The sequence below is a fragment of the Saccostrea cucullata genome, unplaced genomic scaffold, assembly GCF_032062105.1.
Source record: "Saccostrea cucullata isolate Sc308-1 unplaced genomic scaffold, CSIRO_AGI_Scuc_v1 ctg55, whole genome shotgun sequence".
NCBI lineage: Eukaryota > Metazoa > Mollusca > Bivalvia > Ostreida > Ostreidae > Saccostrea > Saccostrea cuccullata.
In genome coordinates this window covers 636731-663116 of record NW_026937638.1, presented here as the reverse complement: position 1 = coordinate 663116, position 26386 = coordinate 636731, and the positions used below count along the sequence as shown (strand labels likewise).

Genomic DNA, 26386 nt, shown 5'->3' with positions numbered 1-26386 from the left:
GTTCTAAACATCTGCAAAGTTTAACAAAATTGTGTGCAGCGGTTTATGAGGAGTTGCGCTGACAAAAATAACAGGAATGTGACACAATGACTTTTGATGAAAAAAACATTTATCTCTTTGGCAATATTTAAAACAGTAACTGAATTATGACATAATTACTGTTTACTTCAAATTTTATTATGAAAATAAAATCCACATGAAAATGTGAATACATGTGTACTCATTACTTCACTGACTTTTTTTTTAAATTATACATAGTTTTATTTTTTAAATAAAAAAAAAAAAAATAAACAATTCTTCATGACAATCCATCATTCAGGAGTTATTGCATGTTTATCTGCTATCTGGTTTCAACCATTTATTATAAATCTCAAAAAAAATTTTGGTTACAAAAAATGCAGCAAAGAGAAATTAATAGAAACTAACAGAATTTCAATTTCAAAGTCAGTAACTTTAGTATAAAAAGTCACAGGCACCTGACTTTACTTATTTTTCTTTTGATAAAAAAAATATACCCTTGCCTAATAATAAACCAAGATGGGGACCTTGGTTTATTATTAGGTAAGGGTATATTTTTTTTATTAAAAGAAAAATAAGTAACGTCATTTGCCTGTGTAAAAAGTGTATTTAACAAGCTTGAACCTATTATGATCGAAACTAAAAGTTCTATAGATCACATTTACCACATTTACATAGTACAATAACAAAGTATTTCAAAAAAATATCCTATACAGTCATTTCAGATTTGAAATCAAATATCCTATTCTATGTCTCTTAAAATGCTGAAGGAAGAATAAAGTTGAGGTACTGTGAGCACTGAGCTTAGTAACTGATATCCCCTGCAGGGAGACCCAAAATATGTGTCAGATCAAAAAGTAAAATTGGAGGTGCAAAATGGCATTATGTAATAATTTAAAGATATCTATGAAAGTATTATTACATTTTATTCAGTGGTATAGGAGGAGTTGCAGATAAGAGATGGGTAATTTTAAATCTGATCAAAAAGTAAAATGGGAAGTCACATTGGCACTATGTAACAAAGATTCTTTGAAAGTTTCATTAAATTTCATTCAGTGGTATAAGAGGAGTTGCGGATAAGAGATCGGTACCCCATAGCGGAAAGACAGACAGAGTGACAATCATCCTGATCACTATATACCTTCCTCTTTAAGCAGGGGGCATGAAAAGTGAACTGTCAATCAGAATGTGACTGATATACAGAAGATTCTGAATTCACACCAACATACAAAAAATAGGTGGAATCTTTATGTAGAAAGCATCCTATAAAACTGCTTACATCTATATATAAAAGTACTGTATCACAATACAATGTATTGGTTAAAAACAACTCGGATGTCCATCAGAGGGCCCCTACACAAGGTAATTGTAACAACTGAATGTTTGATCAAAATAAAATATACAACATCTTTAGATACCAAATTAACACATGTATACTGTACATTGTAACATAAAACCTGGAGGGACATGGTATATATACAATCTTGCATCAGTCTTTGAAGTCTGATGATCACAGAAATTTGCCATAACAACCTGATAACTTTCCTATTTCAAACAATTCCATGATAAAACTCCAAATGCCAAGTAGTGTAAAAAAATATATACATTGTATAAACTCTCAATAAAGCACAGAAGCATTACTATTTTGGTAATTCTATCAGCATTTATTTTTAGGTTTATTTGCAACCATGCAGGCTGTTTAAAGTTTTATCTTTAAACTAAAAAGTAAAGTTTTTTTTTCCATGAGCATGAAGAAGGATTTGGAGATTGTTTCAGAAGAACTTGCATAAAAGGTATGATTCTGAGACAAATACAATGCCAATGGGCCCTATGCCATTCTTCGGAAGCCCTGACTGTTGTAGCTACACAATTCCAATGGGCCCCTTACAATACTCCTGAACCCCTGATTATTGCAATTACACTATCCCAAAGCCCTCAGTCTGCTCTATGGCCAGACGTAGTTTCTCCTTCATGGTCTGGTAATCCTGGTACTTTGGGAGGTCCAGCAGGTTGAAGCAGGTGTGAGCCACGGGGAGGTAGTTGTTCCCCCCGTGAGTGGGCTGGATGATCATTTTAACAGCTTTCATTCCAAGAATGGGAATACGATCGCTCCCAGTCAGAAACACTGAAAAAGACAAAACAATCACTGAAGCCAAAAACTGAAATGCTGAAAAATTAAACTTTCTGGTTTTCTTTTCCTTTCAGAGGATAGTTTTAAATAGAAAAAAGTTTGTAATACACAAACAGTTGCTATATTAGAATTAATTTAGGGAGGTCAACGAATATTCGAATATTCATTCGATGAGTTGATATTCGAATACAAATTTGTGATTCGAATATTCGGTTTTTAAGTATACAAGCATTTAATAGACTCTGACTGATAAAGATCTGACAAGTTTTATTTGAAATTGAATGAAGTTCGTACCGTTGACATGAATAGGATTTGATTTTTTTAAAAATTAACACTCCTGTTGGATTACTTTAAAAGTGTGAAGAGTGTAATTATTAGAATAAACTAGATACGATCTCGTTGCGAGCAACGAGAGGTCTTCCGTCTGATTCAGGAAAAAAAACCTTGTAAAATTAAGCTGATAAGTGATTCAAAATTTTGGTCACAAGGAGGATTAAACTCAGGTCGCCAACGTGAATGCACTTTTTTTCTCTTTTATCCCTAACGCGCATACCATTATGCTATAATTTGGAGCACTGCTCTAAATATACTTTTGTATACCGCGGTACTTTTGCAACAGTACATTTGTCTAAGAATTATAAAAGGCGGACCACTATTCATAATTTCGCGCTAAAAGCCACGAGTAAATATTCGTGCCTTTTCTTTGGACTGATCTATTAAATAGGTGTGATAGCTTCAATGAAATTAAATAAATAAAACGTTCTTATGGCCTTTATTTTATTTCGACGTTAAGAAAGTATATTTAAGGATTTCAATCCCTAATGGTACCAAATTCTCTACCCTTAAATGTCCGTGAAGTACACAATACTCTGATATTATATTAAAGCATTTTATAGTGGAAAAGGATTGCCCACGAAAAATTTTGAAAAAGTTCATTAATTAAGCAGTAGTTAATTAACAAAGATTGCATTGAAGGCTATGGGGAAAAGTGTTTTTTCAAAATAAAAATTCAAATAATTTGAATATCAATAAATCCTGTGGTGGAAAGATGCATTGAAATATTATAGATAGAATGATAATTGAAAACAAATTTTTTACCAGCTAAATTTTTTTTAATTGATTTTTTTTTTTTATTAATTAAAAAAAGGGGAGATAACTCTTACCAAAATTCAAGGTCATGAATTAGGACACATCCCACTAAACATACTTATAGTAATAAATGGGAAGTACGTCTAAATAAACTGAGTATTCAATGCCTACATATCTGCTATGTCTTCAATTTCATTGATTTTCTTCCTATTAGGGATTGAAGATCTTAACACATTGTACACATTACATATCGTATCTAGCCCAGTTACACTAAAGCAGTGAAACGGAAATTAAGTTTCAAGATTGACACTCAATTGCAACGTACTACTACGTGAAAGTCCAGGTAATTTTTCACATTTCATGTATCCTTATGTCAGAATGGTTCAATCAAACGCTCAGCTGCCTCCATAAACCCCTACTCGCGAAATGGCGGAGTTGACAGAGACAGCCGCCATCTTGGGCCCGCTTAATTTTCAAATATTAATATCTAAGTTCAGATTAACCAATACTAAAACAACTTATTTAGTAAGCATCAATGGAAAGGTCACTATTAATATTCCAAAAATAAATGAAAAATATTGAAGAACAAAAAAGTTAGAAAATGCACTTTTTTAAATTCGCATCTCCTAACGACAGGAAGTATTGACGACGAACGAAAGGTCGCGTCCTGGATAGTGAATATCACGATCTATAATCCCTGAAAGTTTCATGTTGATATCTTCTACCGTTCTTGAGATTAACCGTAGACAAAATGTCATTTTAAATTCAGAAAATGTCCCGTAACTTGGCACCAGAAGAGAATTTTCAAAAAATCTCTCGGAAAAATAACTTCAGATAACAACACATAATTTCAGTAAATTTCATGAAAATCCACCCAGTAGTCTTCGAGAAATCGCGTGCACAAAATTTAGTGTATGGAAAAATAATAATAATAATAATAATAATAAGAAACAATAGAATCACTATAAGGTCTTCCGTGAAGACGGAAGACCTTAATAATTCTTTGATCATTTAATTAGTGGTATAACAGTACCAAGTACTTATAATCAGTTTGTATTGTTGTAAGGACACAGTTTTACAGAAAACACATGGATCCCTTGTTTATGTATATATCATTAAAAATAATTATCGGGTAATTAATTCACTAAAATTAATTGATTTTAATTTTTCTTCCGTAGATAATTGTTTAGAGTGGTATAAATTTGTAGGAGTAAGTAGTGTAGACTTTGGTAAGACGATCAATTAATCTAGCTGGAACATATCAAAGAAGCTTTTGAATTTTCAAAAACAAATTTGCATTACATTTAGATGTATACTCTTCATATATTCTGTAAATTAAAAAAAAAAATATAATTACTTTGCATGTACAAAACTCTATGTGAAATTTTATTTCAAAATAATGACTAAACATATACTGTGCTTTTTGTATTTATTTTAAATTTTATATTCGATTGGAGGTATCAATTATTGACAATTTTGACATCCCTAAATTAATTCCTTCACTTCTATTTCAATTTGACTTATATAATGACATGAACTTAAATATTAATGGTTTTAATTATATTTATTTATACATGTATATTAACATAAACTTTTTTGCAATTTTATTGGTGGAGATGAAAGAAATTTCATATATGTGTTGTGCTATACATGTACTGTGTCTGAAAGAACACATACTGTTTATATGACTGGCTTGCTACACTCTAACTTACACAAAAACTTCTTTTTGAGCTGAATGGGTAACTCATGGAAAACATTCCAGAAGAGTTGAATTGTGGGATGTTGTCTGTAGTATTCCCCTTTATATTCAGCATTCTGTCAAATCAAACATCAAAATGAGTAATGCTAAACCAGTTCATCATACCATAATTATTCAGGAAAAATTTGTATAGTTGTTTACTTCTTTCCTTCACATTCATCAAACAGTAAATATACATGTATATAGTATACCACTTCAAATTCATGGAAATCATAGTTTTCATTTCCTATGACCATAGCCTGCAGCTCTTGTGGATGGAACAATTCCTAAAACCATAAAATACAAAACTGTGATAAGGATTAAACTAAATGCTTTATGTCTCCAAAGTAAATTTAAGAAAAACAAGAGATGTTTGTATAAAACACTTATGTCCCCCTCCCCCAAATAATTGGAATTTGTCTAAGTCCAAGAGGCATAACTCTGTCCCAAATTACTCCAAAGGGGGCATAAATATAGTATGTAGAAACATTCACACATCAACAAATAGGCAAGTTTCTAAGTACATGTGTACTTACAAGGACTTTTCCACCACAAACTTTGTGGAAGCCATTACTGAATTCTCGGAAATGGTCTTCTACTGACTTGTTAAAGACATAGTCCACATAGGCATCGATATATTCCTGCCTGTAAAAAAAACTCAAGCTTAGTTTTCTGTACATAAACTCTATAAAATCAAAGTGTGTAGAATATTGGATTCCTTTGTAATTTCCACCACTGACCTATTATCTTTGGTTACAGATTTTTCGGATCCACCCTCCACTAAAGGTATATGTCGGACTTCTCCAAAACTCTCTACTGTAATCTATCATATAAAAACAATGCTGTATTCATGGGATTCTATCTTACTTTAAAATAAAAAAGGTATATAATGAAAAAAAATTAAACAAACCTCAAAAGTTAAACAGAAGACATCTTCTACATCATCTTCTTCATAATCTAACAAGTCATGCATGCCCCTGAAAAAATAGACAATCATTCAAATGACACTGTAGTGTACATAACCTGAAGAGTCATTGGAGAACTGAAAATGTCTTTTAAATAAATACCCAGTAGCTGAATCAGTGTGAAGAAAAATTCTGTATTTTTTGTGGTTAGAGAAAAAAACTGGTTGGCAAGGGTTTGAATTTGGAGAATCCTTATGAGATATTCAGTACTGGTATTTGAACTTCAAAATTACCTCCCTTTAAATTATTCACTTACCTTCCTACAGAGGGCATCAATTCCATCAAATCCTCTAATGTTGTCTTCCTGTCAAAAAAAACATGAGGTGTACTTCAAGCAGGTACTAAAACATTTAATTTTTAAACTAAATCTGAGGAAGAGAGCTGTACCTGTTGAGCAGTTTTTTGTACAAAGCGAGCGGGAAGCTGAGGCCGATGATGGTGGAGTTGTATATTGCGAGTCCACACACCGCCCCGATCAGGTGGAACATCTGTTTGTCCTCAAATGACTGAAAATATAATGTTAAAAATACCACAGAAGCAGGTTTTTATATAATTAATCAGTGCTTTAAGAAAGAGAGTAATGCTGAACTTACTGTTGGGTTAAACCATTGTAGTCTGGATTCCTCAAAGAATTTAAACATTCCATACTTTGGGTCAAGAATTTCTTTCATCAGTAGCAAAAAGAACTCCTAGACAAATGTACAGAAACAACACTTTCACAATTTGACATCTTTTAAAGAATTTCAAACAACAGAGGCTTTTTAAGTTAACAAGGATTTAAATAATAAAAATATTTTAAAGTGTGACCTTCATACTACCAAATCTAAATCATATACATGTAATATACATTTAAATTTTTTTAACAAAAAGGTAGAAACCAGAAAGCAGGAATTTTAAAGAGAGCTGTCCTTTTGGAGATGCTCACCTTTCTGACTCCACCTTCATCCACCGCTTCCTCTCCTAAAAATATCACCTTTGAAAAGAGAAGAAAAGATGAACATTTTAAAATTTTATATTACCAGGGGTAATAATACACAAAGCCAAAAATTTTATAATAATAATAAACAAAGCCAAGATGAGACTGACCTTGACCTTTGTATTTACCTTGAGAGGTTTCTTGAGATCAGCAGGTCCTTGTCGAGACAATTGATGAAGCGTATCGGTAACAATATTATGCCGCGTCACGTGTAATACTAACATAGGATTAATGGGATCAATTGGAAGAAACAAATTCTGGAAATTTCGTCTCTGGACCTCTTCATAGGCAGACTACAAAATTACCAGTAAAGATAACTGTTTATTAATTCCTTGTTCTGCATTGTGAACAATCAGACGGGTTTATATAAATCAAGAAGAAATTATTGGATAAGCAAAAGGGAAATAAAGTTCTCAATAAATATTTTGATTAAATTACCTGCATCTGCATACATGCATCTGTCTGGAGGAGAACACTTTTAGCTGAAGCATCAAAGATGAATGGATAATCACAAAAGTGAATCTGGGGCTGAAAAATAACAGTTTTTTAAATATTTACTTTCAAAACATTTAAGGGAACTTACTGATTGGAGGATTCAGACTTACAGTGTATATTATAAAAGGAATTTGTCTTACAGTTCTTACTGGTGAAAGAATTCAGGCAAATTGTCTATTAATAGACATATTTTGTCATACAGTACTTACTGATGGGAGGATTTTTCCTCTGTGAACCCAGTTGACGTAGTCCTTCCTTATGTCAATTTTCTCTGCCACTTCTGATATGTAAAAGTTGTCATACGGAATGATCTGTCCATTGTTGTCATTTACACTGTTCAGTTTCTTAAGGACTTCTAATGAAGACTTTAAACATTCAAACCGAATCACCATCTACAAAGAAAAAAAATAAACCTCTAGAATCATACTCATTTTTTTAGCTGAAAAAACAAGAGGCCCACGGGCCGTATAGGTCACTTGAGTATCATATGTAACAACATTCAAACAATTGAATTTGGTTCTGTTTTAAACAAGAGGCCATGAAATTCACAATTTTGAAAGAGGCACCATTGCTTATCATTATTATAAAGTTAGCATGCTTACAGTACTCTATTTACTTAATACCCAGAAGCAGATCAGAGTAAAAAAGATAAAATGCACTTCCACTTTATAACCAGTTGTGCATCCCACCCTAAAGAAACCACTGACCCTGGAGCCATGAAATTCACAATTTTGGAAGAGGCACTCTTGCTAATCATAACTATCTACTTAGTTAGTAAATTTAATACCCAGAAGCAGAGAAGAAGATTTTCAAAGAATTAATGCATTTTCACTACTGTATACAGGGTTATTTTCGCCCTCTTGGAATTGCGAACAATTTTGCGCCATTTTAAATTTGCCCAGTCATAGTTCTGTTTAAGAAATTATGCTGTGTTCTTTGAATTCGCCCCGTTTTAAATTCACCCAATCATGAAGAGGGCGAAAGGGGCGAAAATAAAACGGGGGTGAAAATTTCCCTGTATACAGTATATAATCAATAGAGCCCCGCCCTAACACCAGAACCCCTGACCCTGGGGCCATAAAATTTACAATTTTGGAAGAGGCACTCTTGCTCATCATAACTATGTACTTAGTTAGTGTATTTAATACCCAGGAGCAGAGAAGAAGATTTTCAAAAAAATAATGCATTTTCACTATATAATCAATAGAGCCCCGCCCTAACACCAGAACCCCTTACCCTGTGGCCATAAAATTCACAATTTTGGAAGAGGCACTCTTGCTCATCATAACTATGTACTTAGTTAGTGTATTTAATACCCAGGAGCAGAGAAAAAGATTTTCAAAAAATTAATGCATTTTCCCCATATAATCAATAGAGCCCAGCCTTAACACCAAAACCCCTGACCCTGGGGCCATAAAATTCAAAAAATTCAAAGAGGCACTCTTGCTCATCATAACTACATACTTAGTTAGTGTATTTAGTACCCAGGAGCAGAGAAAAAGATTTTCAAAAAAATAATGCATTTTCACTATATAATCAATAGAGCCCCGCCCTAACACCAGAACCCCTGACCTGGGGCCATAAAATTCACAATTTTGGTAGAGGCACTATTGCTCATCATAACTATGTACTTAGTTAGTTTATGTAATACCCAGGAGCAAAGAAGAAGATTTTCAAAGAATTAATGCATTTTCACTATATAATCTATATAGCCCCACCCTAGCACTAGAACTCCTGACCCTGGGGCCATGAATTTCACAATTTTGGTAGAGAACTCAATGCTCATTACATTCATGCTAACAATTTGCCTGCTTGATGTCCAGGAGTAAAGAAGAAGATTTTAAAAGATTTCATTAATTTTAGTGGTTTTGGCCCCACCCCTCAAGCCCCAGGGGGGCAGGGACCATGAAATTCAGTTTTTCTTCCCCTTCATCCATAGATGCTGTATACCAAGTTTGGTTGAAATTGGTTCAGTGGTTTCAGAGAAGAAGTGAAAATGTTCAAATGTAAACACACGACACACAATGCACGACGGACGACGACGGACAAAAACGGATAGCAATAGGTCACCTGAGTGACTCAGGTGACCTAAAAATGAATCCACCCATCCCCCTCTTATAATGACTGTTATATGCCTCACACTCATTAATAAGAGGCCCATGGGCCTTATAGGTCACCTGAGTATCATGTAACAACTTTCCAACAATTGAATTTGATTCATGTTTTAAACCAGAGGCAGTGAAATTCACAATTTTGAAAGAGGCACCATTGTTTATCATAACTATACACTAATTACCATGCTTACTTTGGATACTTAATACCCACAGGTATATCAGAGTAACAAAGAGAAAATGCATTTCCACTTTATAACCAGTTGTGCACCCCACCCAAGGAACCAATGACCCTGGGGGCACATATTTCAAAATTCTGGAAATTTTATCATAAATTTTATTTCATCATATTAAATGGTTGATTAATACTAAAAATCCGATTTCAAAGCATTAATTTATTTTCAGACTATGTAACCCCCACCCCACCCCAAGTACCCTGACCCAGGGGCAATGAAATTAACCATTTTGGAAGAGGCACCTTTCACCATCATTAATTTATACTTAGAACATTGGCATAATACCCAGGAGCAAAGGAAAATGTTTTCTAAGAATTCATGCATTTCCACTATATAATCATTAAGTCCCGCCCCTAACACCAAACCCCTAAACCTGGGGCCCTGAAATTCACAAATCTGGAAGAGGCATCCTTCATCATCATAACTATGTACATACACTGTAGTTCATTGGTTTAATACTCAGGAGCAGAAGAGAAGATTTTTAAAGAATTAATATATTTTCACTATATAATCAATAGAGCCCCACCCCGACACCAGAACCCCTGAGCCTGGGGCCATGAAATTCACAGTTTTGGAAGAGACACTCTTATTCAACATAACTATGTACTTGGTTTCTGGTTAGTTTGTTTAATACCCAAGAGCAGAGAAGAAGATTTTCAAAGAATTTATACATTTTCACTATATAATTAATAGAGTCCCACCCTAAACCAGAACCCCTGACCCTGGGGCCATGAAATTCACAATTTTGGAAGAGGCAGCCTAATTCAACATAACTACAGTAAAACTCGGTTATAACGAAGTCACTGGGAGCTACAAAATTACTTCGCTATATCCGTAATTTGTATATCCGCATAAAAAAAATCATAAAATTTAAATAGCAGGGGATCCAAGATAACTTCGCTATATCCGTGAATTCGCAATATCCGTGTTCGTACTAAACGAGTTTTACTGTACATATTTGGTTTGTTTATTCAATACCCAAGAGCAAGGAAAAAGATATTCAAAGAAATAATGCATTTTCACAATACAGTTAATAGAGCCCCGCCCCAGGCATCTAAGAACCCCTGACCCCGGGGCCATGAAATTCACAATTTTGGAAGAGGCAATCTAATTCAACATAGATATGTATTTGGTTTGTTTATTAAATATCCAGAAGCAAAGGAGAAGATTTTCAAAGAAATAATATGCAGTTATTGACTGGGTATGAGGGCAACATATGATTTGTTGGACCTGAAGGGGATAATATTGCCCAAGGCCGCAGGCCAAGGGCAACATTTCACCTTCCGGTCCAACAAATCATATGTTGCCCGAATCCCAGTCTATAACTGTTTTGTTATACCCTTCAGTGTTCACTTACGATATTATCAATACACACTATATTATCAATTACTTAATATGGACAATTATGGCTCAATCAGTAAATATAAAACAGTAAATATAAAACAATAGTTGAGAAAGAACAAGATGAATTAATATTTATTATACCACAAAAAATATTTATCACAATACATACTCTTCACTTCCTCCTTGCTAGTAGCAACAACTCTTGCAGCTCTTAACTTCGGCTATTTCCGTGTTGCCAATATTGAACGATGATTAATTACTTGTGACGTAGCAGTGACGTTGCGGTCTAACAATTCTTATGTTGGACCGGCAGGCCGGTCAATAGTGAAATTGTTGGACTGATGTAATAAACATTTCTTTTGTTGGACTTTTTATTAGTAATGAATATATAGAAAGTTATTTATAAGGGTATAACAATGCATTTTCACTATATAATCTATATAGCCCCGTCCTAGCACCTAAGAACCCCTGACCCTGGGGCCAGGAAATTCACAATTTTGAAAGAGGCAGCCTTATTCAACATAACTATGTCCTTATTTAGTTTATTTAATACCCAGGAGCAAAGAAGAAGATTTTCAAAGAAATAATGCATTTTCACAATATAATCTATATAGCCCCGCCCTAGCACCTAAGAACCACTTACCCTGGGGCCATGAAATTTACAATTTTGGAAGAGGCAGCCTTATTCAACATAACTATGTCCTTATTTAGTTTATTTAATACCCAGGAGCAAAGAAGAAGATTTTCACTATATAATCTATATAGCCCTGCCCTAGCACCTAAGAACCCCTGACCCTGGGGTCAGGAAATTTACAATATTCGAAGAGGTCGCCTTATTCAACATAACTATGTACTTATTTAGTTTATTTAATGCCCAGGTGCAAAGAAGAAGATTTTCAAAGAAATAATGCACTTTCACTACATAATCTATTTAGCCCCGCCCTAGCACTAGAATCCCTGACCCCAGGGCCATGAATTTCACAATTTTCGTAGAGGACTCAATGCTGATTACAATCATGCAAACAGTTTGAATGCTTGATATCCAGGAGTAAAGAAGAAGATTTTTAAAGATTGCATTCATTTTACTGGTTTTGGCCCCACCCCTCAGGTCCCGGGGGGGGGGAGGGGGCAGGGACCATGAAATTCACAATTTCTGTTCCCCTTCACCCATATATATTTTATGCCAAATTTGGTTGAAATTGGTTGAGTGGTTGCAGAGAAGAAGCTGAAAATGTTCAAATGTTAATGCACGATGCACTCAATCTTTAAAGGGGAGAGGGCATGATTTGAACAAACTTGAATCTACACTAACTAAGGATGCTTGCATATTTCTTTGACTACCTGTGGCTTTATTGACCTTTACATTTGAACTTTATTGTGGCCCCGCCCTACCCCGGGGGTCATGATTTGAACAAACTTGAATCTACACTAAATGAGAATGCTTTCATATGAATATGACTAATCATGGCTTTGTTATTCTTGGAAAGAAGATTTTTAAAGAATTTTTCAACAATATTTCTATGTAAAACTTGGATTCCATGTTGTGGCCCCGCCCTACCCCCAGGGGTCATGATTTAAACAAACTTGAATCTACACTAACTAAGGATGCTTCCATATAAATATGATCAATTATGGCTTTGTTATTCTTGAGAAGAAGATTTTTAAAGAATTTTCCTATATATTTCTATGTAAAACTTTGGTCAGCCATTGTGGCCTCATCTTACCCCCGGGGGTCATTATCTGAACAAACTTGAATCTACACTACCTGTGGATGCTTCCATATAAATATGATCAATTACTGCTTTGTTATTCTTGAGAAGAAGATTTTTAAAGAATTTTCCTACATATTTCTATGTAAAACTTTGGTAGGCCATTGTGGCCCCGCCCTACCCCCGGGGGTCATGATTTGAACAAACTTGAATCTATACTACCTGAGGATGTTTCCCCATAAGTTTCATCTTTCCTGGCACTGTGGTTCTTGAGAAGAAGATTTTTAAAACATACCACCAAATTTTCATTAATTCCCAATTATCTCCCCTTGAATGAGGGCGTGGCCCTTCATTTGAACAAACTTGAATCCCCTTCACCCAAGGATGCTTTGTGGCAAGTTTGGTTGAAATTGGCCCAGCGGTTCATAAGAAGAAGTCGAAAATGTAAAAAGTTTACAGACAGACAAACGGACAGACAGCTAGACAGCTAGACAGACGGACGCCGGACAAAATGTGATCAGAAAAGCTCACTTGAGCCTTCGGCTCAGGTGAGCTAAAAACTCTATGTCAATATGTATCCAATGTATTTAATTCCAAAATTAATATATTAGCTGCACATTTTATCTAAATGCAGGATATCAAACACTCGCATTTGTCCTTTTCTTACATAACGGTAGTATACATGTACCCCATACTTGAAGCCATTTCTACGTGTCTGTCAGTGATCTTTAATTGACTAGTAAACAATTAAAGCATGTCTCTTATAAAAACAAAGTGAGAGCGAGAGCTTGGGATAAATTTTAATTATGAAATTTAGTGCAAACAATCAATGATTGTATGAAATTAATATCGGAAAATTAAAAGAAAACACGGCTTTAATTACGCTCATAACTGACCCAAAGTTACAAGTATTTAAAATTTTGTAATAACTGTTTAATTAATATCCTTTCTGAATAGTTGTATCACGTCAGATGTTAGTTTGAATATACAAAAGTAAACAATTGCCCTCTCCATTTAAAACAGTGAGAGGTAAACAATGATTAATAATCATGTTTGATTTCCTTTCCAACTTTGCTTTTTTGGTATTTTGCGGAGAACTAACTTTAGGGAAAATTTCACTTGAAGACTGAGTATATTTTTGACTGATTCAGCATACATGTATGATAATCATGTTTGATGTTACACTGCAAAATACAAGTCCTGTTTCACATAATCTTGATAACACGGTTTCTTTTTTTTTTTTTAAACTACACCAAAAACTGTAGATTTTGAAGACATGTTTGCCGAACATACATCGACGTACAATGATTTCCTTTGAACAGTTAAACCATACCCTTAATTTTACATACGAAAATATTGATCTTTAAATAAATGAAATGGGAAATCTAAGTTGATTGCCTTAAATTTAAGATTACTTTGATGAAACACATTTTTAACGAATAACCGACTAAAGAAATTTTAGTCGATAGTCAGTATGATCGAATGATAGTCAAGTACTCGAATATTCGTTGACATCCCTCATTTCTATGTAAAACTTTGATCGGCCATTGTGGCCCCGCCTTACACCCGGGGGTCATAATTTGAACAAACTTGAATCTACACTACCTGAGGATATTTCTAATATAAGTTTCATCTTTCCTGGCACAGTGGTTCTTGAGGAGAAGATTTTTAAAGAATTTTCCTATATATTTCTAGTAAAACTTTGATCGGTTATTGTAGCCCCGCCCTACCCCCGGGGGTCATGACTTGAGCAAACTTGAATCTACACTACCTGAGGATGCTTCCATATAAATATGATCAATTATGCCTTTGCTATTCTTGAGAAGATTTTTAAAGAATTTCCCTATATATTTGTATGTAAAACTTTGATCGGCCATTGTGGCCCCGCCCTTACCCCAGGGGTCATGATTTGAACAAATTTCAATCTTCACTACCTTAGGATGCTTCCCTATAAGTTTCAAGTTTCCTGGCACAGTGGTTCTTGAGAAGAAGATTTTTAAAACATACAACCAAACTTTCACTACTTCTGAATTATCTCCCCTTGAATAAGGACGTGGCCCTTCATTTGTACAAACTTGAATCTCCTTCACCTAAGGATACTTTGTGGCAAGTTTGGTTGAAATTGGCCCAGTGGTTCTTGAGAAGTAGACGAAAACGTAAAAAGTTTTTGACAACAACAATGACGACGCCAACACCAACAACAACGATGACAGACGACGGACAAATTTTGCTCAGAAAAGCTCACTTGAGCCTTCGGCTCAGGTGAGCTAAAAACATGATTCAAAATTAGATTCCCATATTCATTTGGGGCTCTAAAAAAATCTATTATACCTGTCAATAAATTCCTCATGACATTAAAATCTTTGAATACCCAGGTATTATCTTTATGTACATGTATTTTCTCCATTACAAAGTTGAAATATTTGGCTGATCTTACCTCCATATGGCTGGTTGCATTCAGGTTTGGTAACCGGAGAATCCACATTGCTGTGTTCTTGTATATCTAAGGAATGTTATATAAATATCATATGTATGTTACCGAGATGACGTCAGAAATTTCGCAAATTTTTGATAAACACATAAAACATAATACAGTGTAAAGGCAGGAACACTATAGAGAGGAGTTACTTATACTTACCTCTAAAATCCGTTTAAAAAATCTTGGTTTTAAGGAGCCCCACCATAAATCTGAGGGGAAAAAAAAAATCAAAACCTGTACATTTTATACCCTGATATAAGTAAGCCATTAATTCTTATATTTACATTAAATTACATTAAACCTAAATAATTATGAGATCTTTGTTTCATATAAAACATCATTTGTACACATAGTTGCCAAATCACCCGATTTCGTCGGGTTACACCCGATTTTTTCAACCTGTAACCCGATTATTTTTTATGACCTGGCAGGTCATGCTTTTCACCCGATTTTCCGGATTTGGTTCGTAAATTAGGTTACACTTTTAACTTCCAGTTACAACCCAAGCTTAGATCTACGTAAACAATGCCGATGGATTAATTATCAGTGCAGGTGTAAACAATTAACTGGGTGTTGTTTTGACAATTCAATGTTTGAAGTCAATTTAAAATGGCTTCTGATAGAACTAGATCGTTATCAGGGCCATCAGAAACAAATTGAATCAGAGACGTGTCTCTGAATAAACAAATTTATGTACGTGCAGATCAAGGAATCTTGGAAAACAACTTTTATTAGATAAGATAAAGTAATCGAAGACAGTGTAGCCCTAACTGCATATTTAATACATATTGCACTTGTGGTTTAATAGAGAGGAAAAATTAGCAGAAACTGAAATTGCTTTTTAAAAAAAATGCACACCTAATTCAGGTCAATACTGAAATATGAAACCTTCAATTCTTTTTTAACATGAAAATTTATAATCAAATTATATACATGATATATGAATTTTTTGTCATTGTAAGTTAAAGCCTTTTTTAATAAAAGCATTCTCAATACACAAATACTTATACATACATATATATAATTTAATCATGGTAAATAAATGTATGTCGTAAATGTCATTATGCGTTATGACCACATTTTTCACTTTCCAAATCTGGTCATGACCAGATTTTTACATGCTGGTGGTTGGCAAGTATGTTTGTACAATGTTTTGGAACCTTCAGATCTGCTTTTTAGAATATTCATGACTTAAGAATATTCTGGATTTGATATTGATAACCAAAGAAACAAGATGCAATCAAAAGAAACTGTACCTAATATCCTGGCAGGTGCCCTTTCTAGGCTGACTATACACTTCCCAAACGGTCCAATCAGAGAAGAGAAGAACTTGGGTTCATCAAACAGGTGGAATTCTGGGAGTACCAGATATATCCTGAGGGCCTCCACGTCCGGCGGGGAGGGGGGGAGGGACCGCAGGAGGTGGTTCTCTATACTCTCTGTAATCTACAAGAATCAGAACAAACCAATCAAACATTCTGTTAAGCAGGACAAACAACTGTAACTACTCTGGAAAAGTCAATTCAGAGAGTTTGAGATCCACCCATTCAAAAACCTTTGATTTACAGGATACCAGTACTTTTTTAATGGAAGACTTGGGTATCATCATGTTTTATATTAATTTGCTATATATTTTTCTCCCTCCATTTTATTTACCTTTCTATGATTTTAAACAACCCTTGGAATTTTATATGCAAGGTCTTTACAATGAGTAGATCTTTATCTCTTTAGCTGGTATGTCTGTCTTAATAGATACAATATGAATCAATTGTTTGCTATATATAGCAATGAACATACCTGTTGTGTGATATTGACATTTTTAGCATCAGCTATTCGGTTCATCAGCTTTCTTACTTCATCCATATCTAGACCACAGTTCTTACTGCTGCAGCCATAATGCTCATCATTTCTGTCAATACAAATGTCAATATAAAAGTCAATCATTTCATTAGAAAACACCCAAGTTTACTTGCATTTCTGAAAGAGTATATAAACCAGAAGTCTCTGTCCAGACTGTAGCTCTACTGGTTTATACTTAAAACAAAGGAAAAGTAGCAGTTGCGACTTGAAACTTTAAAAACAGCAATAAATAGAAAAATGATCCTTGCCACTCATCAAAGCAAAAACCGATGCAGAGAATTATGTATCTTAGTGTAGTCTACTTGTGTGCCAATTTATATTGAAATCAGGCCAAAACTGTACAAGGAGTAGCATTTTGACAGTAATTTCTATTTTTAGTAACCATGGCAACACCGTTCATCGAAATCAAAAACCGATGCACAGAATTATGTATCTTAGTGTAGTCTACTTGTGTGCCAAGTTATATTGAAATCAGACCAAAACTGTAGGAGGAGTAGCATTTTGAAAGAATTTCAAAGAAATTTCTATTTTTAGTAACCATGACAACACCGTTCATTGAAATCAAAAACAGATGCACAGAAGTATGTATCTTAGTGTAGTCTACTTGTGTGCCAAGTTATACTGAAATCGGACCAAAACTGTAGTAGGAGTAGCATTTTGAAGAATTTCACAGAAATTTCTATTTTTAGTAACCATGGCAACACCGTTCATCAAAATCAAAAACCAATGCAGAGAATTATGTACATGTATCTTAGTGTAGTCTACTTGTGTGCCAATTTATACTGAAATAGAATCAAAACTGTAGGAAGAGTAGCATTTTGAAAGAATTTCAAAGAAATTTCTATTTTTAGTAGCCATGGCAACACCGATCATCGAAATCAAAAACCGATGCATAGAATTATGTATCTTAGTGTAGTCTACTTGTCTGCCAAGTTATACTGAAATTGGACCATATCTGTAGGAGGAGTAGCATTTTGAAAAATTGTTTACAGACAGACAGACAGACGGACTGACGCCGGATGCACTACTATCGCATAAGCTCTTCTGGTCTCTGACCAGTAGAGCTAAAAAAAAAGTAAGAAACACAGACATATACATGTACTTACTTTAACAAAAACGATGCATTTAGACATGCAGAGCTTGAAAAGATTTTCAGAATATCACTGAAATGAAAGTTGACTGATTGTTACATGTTTTGAGACATTTTTTTTTTTCAAGTAAAGGTACAGAATTTGAAAAACTTGTAATTAATATAGATTTTATTATTGATTCTAATTTAATTATCAAAAATCTATTTTACACATAATATCAAATACTGCTTTTTTGACATGTAATATATGATATTTATTTAGACTGATTTGTAAGAAGCTATACCATGAAATCCTTGTGGTATTCCCTTTTTCATTGCTTTGACATTCTTACTGTATTCTGATTTTTTAATGTATAAATCATTCGGCCTCCTTACTCGACCAGCTCTGACGGCGTGATGACGTCAGGCTGTAGTTTACGGATCTCGTCACATTTCTCCGGGGTGAGGGTGGTTATCTGTGTGCTGGGGTCTGGGATCCTAAAATCATCTGGTTCTCCCCTGCTCTGTAATTTGTAAAAAATTCAAACATTTGATGCATATATTTACCTACTTGTACCTATATACAGAGCGAGTAGTCATCATCAAAAATTGGATGTATCTTACAAGTGTGCATATCTATGACCATTGTTACCTCAAGCTTTCCATTATCAACAAGTTTTCTTGCTTTATTTATTGCATCTTAAAAATTATCAATATACAATACACTATTTTTTTTTTTAAATAGAACTTAGTAGTTTTTATCAAAGAAATGAACTGAAATTAATTAACATTGTTTTCTTATTTTACTTATTTTAAGAGAATCCTCTTTCTAAATACAATACACTATTTTTTTTTAAATAGAAGTAAGTATTTTTATCATAGAAATTAACTGAAATTAATTCACATTGTTTTCTTATTTTACTTATTTTAAGAGAATCCTCTTTCTACATGTATTGTGTTACCTACCTCTGCATTGTTGGCCAGCAGGAAGCAATGGTCACCATTACCAAAGAGATGTTTAACCGTGTACAAAGCACCATCATGGTCCATGACCTGGGAGGCTCGACGCCCCGAGGTAGGGAGGTACGGACTCAGGATCGGAAATGGGGAGTTACGACTGGTGGTGTCCCCTAACCCCAGCTGTCCCGCCCCTCCTAAACCAAAGCCATACAGCTTACCACTGGACGGAGAAAACACTATTGTGTGACGCCTGTAAAGGAGTATCTCACAGTATAAAAAAGAAAAATATGATAAATAGCAATACTGATTGGTTACTGTACGTGTACTAAAACAAGCCGGCTTCATAATTTAGCGGCTTTGGTGTGGACAAGAATGCGCTTATTCATGAATACCGCTAAGATACCATTTACTAATATAAAACAAAGCATGAACATGTGTAGCACTAATTCATGATTATGCTACTAAGTCTATGCTCCTCGTTTCCGCTTAATTTTGAATACGCCAATTCATGTACACATACAGTACCTTCAAACAATTGCTTTTAAGCTAATAAGAGATGTGAATTCATGACTTAAAATACATTCAAACCTTGTTATCTCAAATTCAATGGTATTAATAAAAAACTTTGAGATACTCTCGGATTCCAGATATCCAGGGTAAAGTACTTAAAGAATAAAGTAATGGAACTTCAAAATTACTTCAACACATATATGGTATTCAAGATATCAGTGTTTGAAATAGGGAAGTTCCATTGCATGGGGGAAAAGCAGATGACTTTGAAAATGTAGTCAAAAAGTAAACATTTATTTTTGTATGGTTTAACATAAAGTATACTCCAACTAATGCATGTTGGGTCACAATTGTAAGAAAGGACACCTTCCATGATTCAAACAAGAACGATATTGGCCTTTAAGTTGATTTACCATATAACCATTTTAATGAAGTTCAGTAAATATTCTTAAGTCAATTGAAAGAAATGCTAAAATCTAAAATATTTGTGTAGTAAGATTCTGAATCAGAAATGACCTTGGACTTGAGATAAAATCATGAAAAAAGGTTCTCTACAGTCTTCATCATGACAAGAAAAGAGGTCCACTTCAAAAGATTTTTTTTAATATTATGCCTTCCTTATTTGATGGGTAGTTTCCATATTGGACAAAAACCTATAATAGGTGCTTCAATTTTAACATAACCCCCTGGTACAATGGTGTTTACCTTCCACAGATGACCTGAGAAATGACACTTCCCATAAGCTCCATAACACGCTTTGGTAAAATCTCATTCTGCATGGAGCTATGTCCCAACTGTCCAAAGCCCCCAGCACCAAATGTGAAAATGCCCCCATCCTGAAAAGAAAATCTTTACAAAGGAACCCGCAAATTGTACAAGTTTTATCACTGTTGACTTATGTTTTAAAATATATATACACTGTATACCAGGTATATACCGTAATTTCGGGATTATAGGTCGATGGGGTATATAGGTCGAAAGGCTCATTTCAGCCTTAATTTTTGAAAAATCCTAAGATAGGTCGAACTTACTATATAGGACGAGGCTTTGTTTCCCGTTTTCTAAAGATTCTTACGCAGATACAACGTATCAGAACAGGTAAACCCCTACAATTACCGGGGTTATTCCGTGACATGAACGTATCAAGAAAATAAAGGCCAAAGAAAATTAATCAACAGTTTCTCAGGTACCGCCGCATCAGTTCAAAAACGGCCGCATTGATCAATTTTATTGACATATTGAAAAGGGAAATAACTCAATTTTCTGTTTTTCCAAGTTGAAAAAGAAAATCGAGTTATTCCCCTTTTCATTAATGCTTAGAAAGACGTTTTTATTAGAAAAACAATATATTTCTTCTAAATTTACAGTATTTTATGAGTTAACTTTTAAATAAATGTTTGGAATAACATTATTCAAAGTTGAATACATATTATAACTGATTTCAGAGAACAAAACTTAAGAATTAGTAGATATTATAATTTTACTGAACAGATGACTTAAAAAGGTGTAAAACCTGCTAAAAAAAAAAAAAAAAAAAAAAAAAACCTGCCTGCCGCATTGAAATTTGAATTTTTTGGCCTGAGAAACAATTGATTAATTTTTTTTGGCCAAACAGGTATTTTAATGAGTACACCATTTAAATAAAGTTGTAAAAAAAAAATGTTGTTAAAACTTCTTTGAATTGTGTTACTACTTATTTTTCTCCAACTTGCCTGTTCAATGCCTCCATAGTTTCACACTGTTGTTAAATCAGAGGCATGAATAACAAGTAAATACGTCATTATTTTACAGCTATAACTCGGGAAATACCTGAGACCAAAGAATAGTAATTCCGATTTCAGAACAACTTGGACACATTCCTTATAAATTTTATTCAGACATTATTTATCAGTGGACAACAATTACTTCGATGTCTGCCATTTTTATTTTTCTTCTCCAGGGATTTGCTAAAACATGCAAATGACCATCGAATGTACATATCAAGCAATAGTAAAGAATTGAAATCATATTAAAAATCTATAAGTTTAATTTATAAATTTAATTGAGAGTACATTCCCAATTTGATTGTAACATGATTTTCACGTCTTTGTTTGTTCAATGATGTGTAACACTAATACCCTATAACGGCACTTGGGTTTGTTAATCATGTCCCGCAGGCATTTAAACCAACACAAGTGTTAACCTTTGCGTACACAGTGTAAATCCCTTTATCTGTCAGACAATTAAAATTCTGTCAGAAGCCAATCTTTGTATGCCAATTTATAATAAATGAATTTATAACTTCCGAAAACGTATAATAGTACCGGTATATTCGAGATAAGTTCCTTTGACCGGTATTATAATCAATTAAAAATAAAAAAAAAATAAAACAGTTATGACTCGTGTTTTTTTTTTTTCTTTTTTTGTAATTAAATTTAGGAATTGAATGGCAACAAATTATTTCACTCATTTTTACATTTAAATAAACATAAGACAATAAAAAATATTTAATATACTATTTCAGTTTATTCTACTAATAAATGGTAAAAACACTACAGTTGTGATCGTGAAAAATTTCCGTATTTTATTTCAAATGTTGATACGGTTGCGGTTTTACTTTTAGTACACGATCGCGACTTCCTAACTTCACAAGATGGCTACCGCATGATGTTAATGGATAATACGTTGAGGAATTATTTACTAGATGAAGCAATGTTTTTTCCTTTGTCATCAACGAATATTTAATGGAATTTATTTTGTAAGAAAGCTATAAAATAAATATTTTATTGTTTACCGGGGCATTAATTTTTTTGCGAAAAATAATCAAAGAAGTTACGAAAGTGGCACAAATTTGCTTTGAAATTGATGTAAATTTTACTGATTTGGGGGCATTGAGCCTTAAATAGGTCGAATTCTGAATATTGGTCGACCCCAGCAGATCTGAGAAAAAAAGTATCGACCTATATTCCATAAATTACGGTATTTAATAACTTAATTTGATTTCTTTATGGGATTTATATTTCTAACGCCTCATCAAGTTTTCATGTTTTCTCATTATCCAATCAAAGTTTGGGGATATTCAGCACAGATAAGGATTTATTTCTTTATAATTAATGCCTTGCTTACACTTTTTGTTTATTATTAAGGTTCTTTAGTAACCTACAGCTTACACAGTTGTTTACTGACCTTTGTGAGGGCCACTGTATGATCCTCCCCACATGACATATATTTCACTTTCTGGTTCCTCAGAGACTTACACAGTGTAGGATGACACTTGTCTATAAAGGAGTCATACAAGAAAACTATAAATACTTGTCTAAAAACAGTAATAGCATTACATAAGCTATTTAGACTGTAAACTTGGGAAAGGTTATTCCATAAACTGTAGAAAAATCAACACTTACCCCACATGCAATAAATATAAGTGATACAGAATTTGTCTTACAGCACTAATTTAAAATTCTTCTTACCATGTTCATCATTTAATCCAAGCTGCCCAAAGCTGAAACAAATAAAAGTTTCAATTTTAAACTAAAGTTTCATTTGTACTATCAGTGCATTACTACACAGCAAATGAATACAGCATACTGTATACAGGGTTATTTTCGCCCCCCTTTATTTTTGCCCTTCCAATCCAGCAAACAATTTTGCCCTGCCTTAAATTCACCCAGTCACACTTTTGTTTAAGAAATTATACTGTATTCTTTGAATTCGTTCCGTTTTAAATTCGCCTGACCGAGATAAGTGGCGAAAATAACATGGGGGCGAAAATTTCCGTGTATACAGTACATTCTAAGACTGACAATACTACTTAGTACTAAGGTATCTAAAAAAAATTATAACATACAGCTAGTACTTCACTATTTTTCAGCATCTGAGGACAAATTGAGATCACTTTAAGTTTAAATAAAGTATAATTTTTATTTTCTTTTAAAATATATGTTGACATCCATGACAAGTAGCAATTTTGCTTAAAATATATGTATTTTGAATGAGGTTTTCAAGGCACACTGTATGGCGATTTCACTACTGACTTACCTATTTTTGCCCCACCCAAACACCGCCCCGGAGCAGGAGAGGATGAAGCTATGGTTACCCCCCACTGCTATGAGGGCCACCGGGATACCCTTCAGACAGATGATCTGTTGGGGTGTATCATGAGGATTGGTGGTACCCAATCCTAACTGTCCATATTTATTACAACCCCAGGAAAACAGGTGACCATCTGAAAAATCAGTTTCACAAATTTATGACAAACATGTTTCACTTCTTGCTTACCCTCTCATTGCATAATAAAAGATCCATCAATGACTTCTGAATCTCTATTTAAATTATAGCCATTTATTTCTCCACATGAACTAGACCACTACACATAGTTACCATCTGTCAAGGCTAGGCAGTTTATTGTGCGCTAACGGATTTCTATTATATTATATTTGAACTGTGTTCATACTTTCACAAGGGTTTTTATCAACCTGCCAAAATTAATGTGTTTTATTCTGATTTTATATACACACTACCACTATACATGGTAGGATCGTAGCAAAATTCAAATTATAAAATTAAACTATTGTCACCCAGTTCAACTTATCATTAGCACCTTGCAAAGTTTCTGTTCTCGAGTGTGTCAAGGAATTTATCGCCTCGAGGTAAACAATGCAATCAAGCATGGCACGACTGAGCTTGCAGACAACACCTGAATATGATTACTGTTTATCCAAGTAACTTTCGCTCGATGCATGCATTGTTTTAAATGCGTAAATATTCTGTTTCTTTTATTTAAAATAAATCAAAATAAATTTTAACATTGTGCCAATCAATGTGATTGCAACACCCCGGTAAAGTTGACGAATGTTTACTTATATATGGGAGTGCTATTGTGTTTCCGTGCTTGACAAACCAAAAAGCAATCATTGTTTAAAAAGGAAAATATCACATTTATGTATTTTAATGACAAGTGCAAACTGTAGAAATTAATGTAAGAATTTCTAGCCTTTTGCAAGTAATGCTATATTATACATATATCATATATACTTGTATTTCAAGAAAAATACACTTTTTTCATCTATGAAGAGACTTTGCTTTTTTAATCAAATATTTTTAATCAAATACCAGTAACATTTTTGTAGGACTCACAGAACTGTAGACACAGCAGTAAATGTTACACCTACCTGCTTTTGACCTCGGCTTATTGTGCCCTAGCTCGCCATGTTCATTGCTCCCACATGAGTATAGCTCCCCTCCTGTTGTGACAATTAGGGTATGCTTCTCCCCACATGCAATTTCCTTAATCTCCAGTTTCTGGAGGCTATGGATCTCCTTTGGGGAGAGAACATTGCCCTCATCTGTAGCCCCGATAGACAGCTGTCCATCTTGACTGCTGCCCCACCCAAAAACCCCCGTCATCCCTCAAGTACTGCTAATACATCATTGATACATCACTGATAGTCCTTGTGTTTGCTGCAAAGAAGACAGAGCATACTTATCATTTATTTTTATTCAACACTCAGATAAAACATGTATATTGAGATTTGCCACCCACAGAAAAAAAACTGTATTCTTAGTGCGCACAAAAAGATACACTCATTTTTATATTAATTTCTCCATATTCTTACCTCAACGGTACTAAAGCTCAATTTCAAAATATTTCTTTGACCATTATCAACAATACTTTCATATCTAATACCTACATAAGGCACGTTGGACTGAATTATCTTGCTATCCAAAATTGCAGTGTACATATAGGCAAAATTTTCAATTCAGGTCAAGGAGGAATATTTTGTTGGGAAACAGTACAAGAATAAGTTAAGAACACATGGTTAGTATATTTTGAGAAAGCTGGTTGAAAATCACAGAGAAATAAATCTTAAGAAACAGTGCACTTTCTTTTGCCCAATAAATATACAGTTTTTTTCAATGGGTGGCACTGTAGCTCTCCGATATGTCAATATATTTTTTCAGAGAGCTACAGTTCTGCAGCTAGTATATCTATACCTGTATAAGATGGGCACCTTTCAGAGATTCCTTTTTTTCTTGATCATTTCTATAAACTTAAGGAATTGCATTTTTGAAATGTTATATACTATTAGCCCCTTCATGTTAACTGTTGTACTACTCTTCTGCAGGGCAAATAGATAACATTTGGCAGAGTTTTGTTGATAGACAATTAAATAACATTTTTCAAACATATTGCTTTGAGGTAGTATTTTGCCAAAGTATATCATTTTGCCCTGCAAAAGAGCAGTACAGCACTTCTCATGAAATGTTTATTATAATTAGGGCTATTGGAGTAGGCCTATTTCAGATCAGGAACATGAGATATTCAATGACATGATGCGTCTCTGGTGCAATTTGGCAAGCATTTTTTATAAACCCAAATGTAAATGACTAATTCGTCTGAATCATAGGAATAATGATGCTAAACATTTAACATGCATCTTGTACTAAACCATATTCAATCTACAATAAACGGAGCTGATAAACAAATAAACAGAAACAACATAATAACTTATTAAATAAGACAATACATAACAACAGCAATACCTATTTTGATCCCAGACCAACAGCATATGAATAAATAGGTATGTTTGAAAAACTTAAAATTTACAATAAAAATTAAATATCAACTGATATCCTATCCTTAATTCTTTTCCCTACAATATTTCACAACTCATGCACTGAAAGCAGACATCGCCAGAATTTCCTCAGCTCTTTACA

At 33.9% G+C, this 26386-nt stretch overlaps 1 protein-coding gene across 1 annotated transcript; it reads right to left on the bottom strand.

The window, feature by feature from the left end:
- Positions 1-545: 545 nt before the first annotated feature.
- LOC134248530 (probable E3 ubiquitin-protein ligase HERC4) lies at positions 546-26386 on the bottom strand. Its single transcript, XM_062730920.1, has 27 exons — positions 26213-26386; positions 24782-25129; positions 24050-24080; positions 23708-23894; positions 23140-23171; positions 22856-22947; positions 20396-20526; positions 19187-19430; positions 18617-18744; positions 18258-18314; positions 17089-17200; positions 16548-16737; positions 15451-15500; positions 15250-15315; positions 7622-7804; positions 7356-7445; positions 7046-7210; positions 6867-6914; positions 6535-6630; positions 6329-6447; positions 6198-6245; positions 5887-5953; positions 5717-5799; positions 5513-5621; positions 5189-5263; positions 4951-5053; positions 546-2143 (listed from the first exon to the last, which is right to left on the bottom strand). Exons 2-27 carry the CDS (start codon positions 25073-25075, stop codon positions 1935-1937), a joined length of 3009 nt encoding a protein of 1002 aa, XP_062586904.1. The 5' UTR covers positions 25076-25129; positions 26213-26386; the 3' UTR covers positions 546-1934.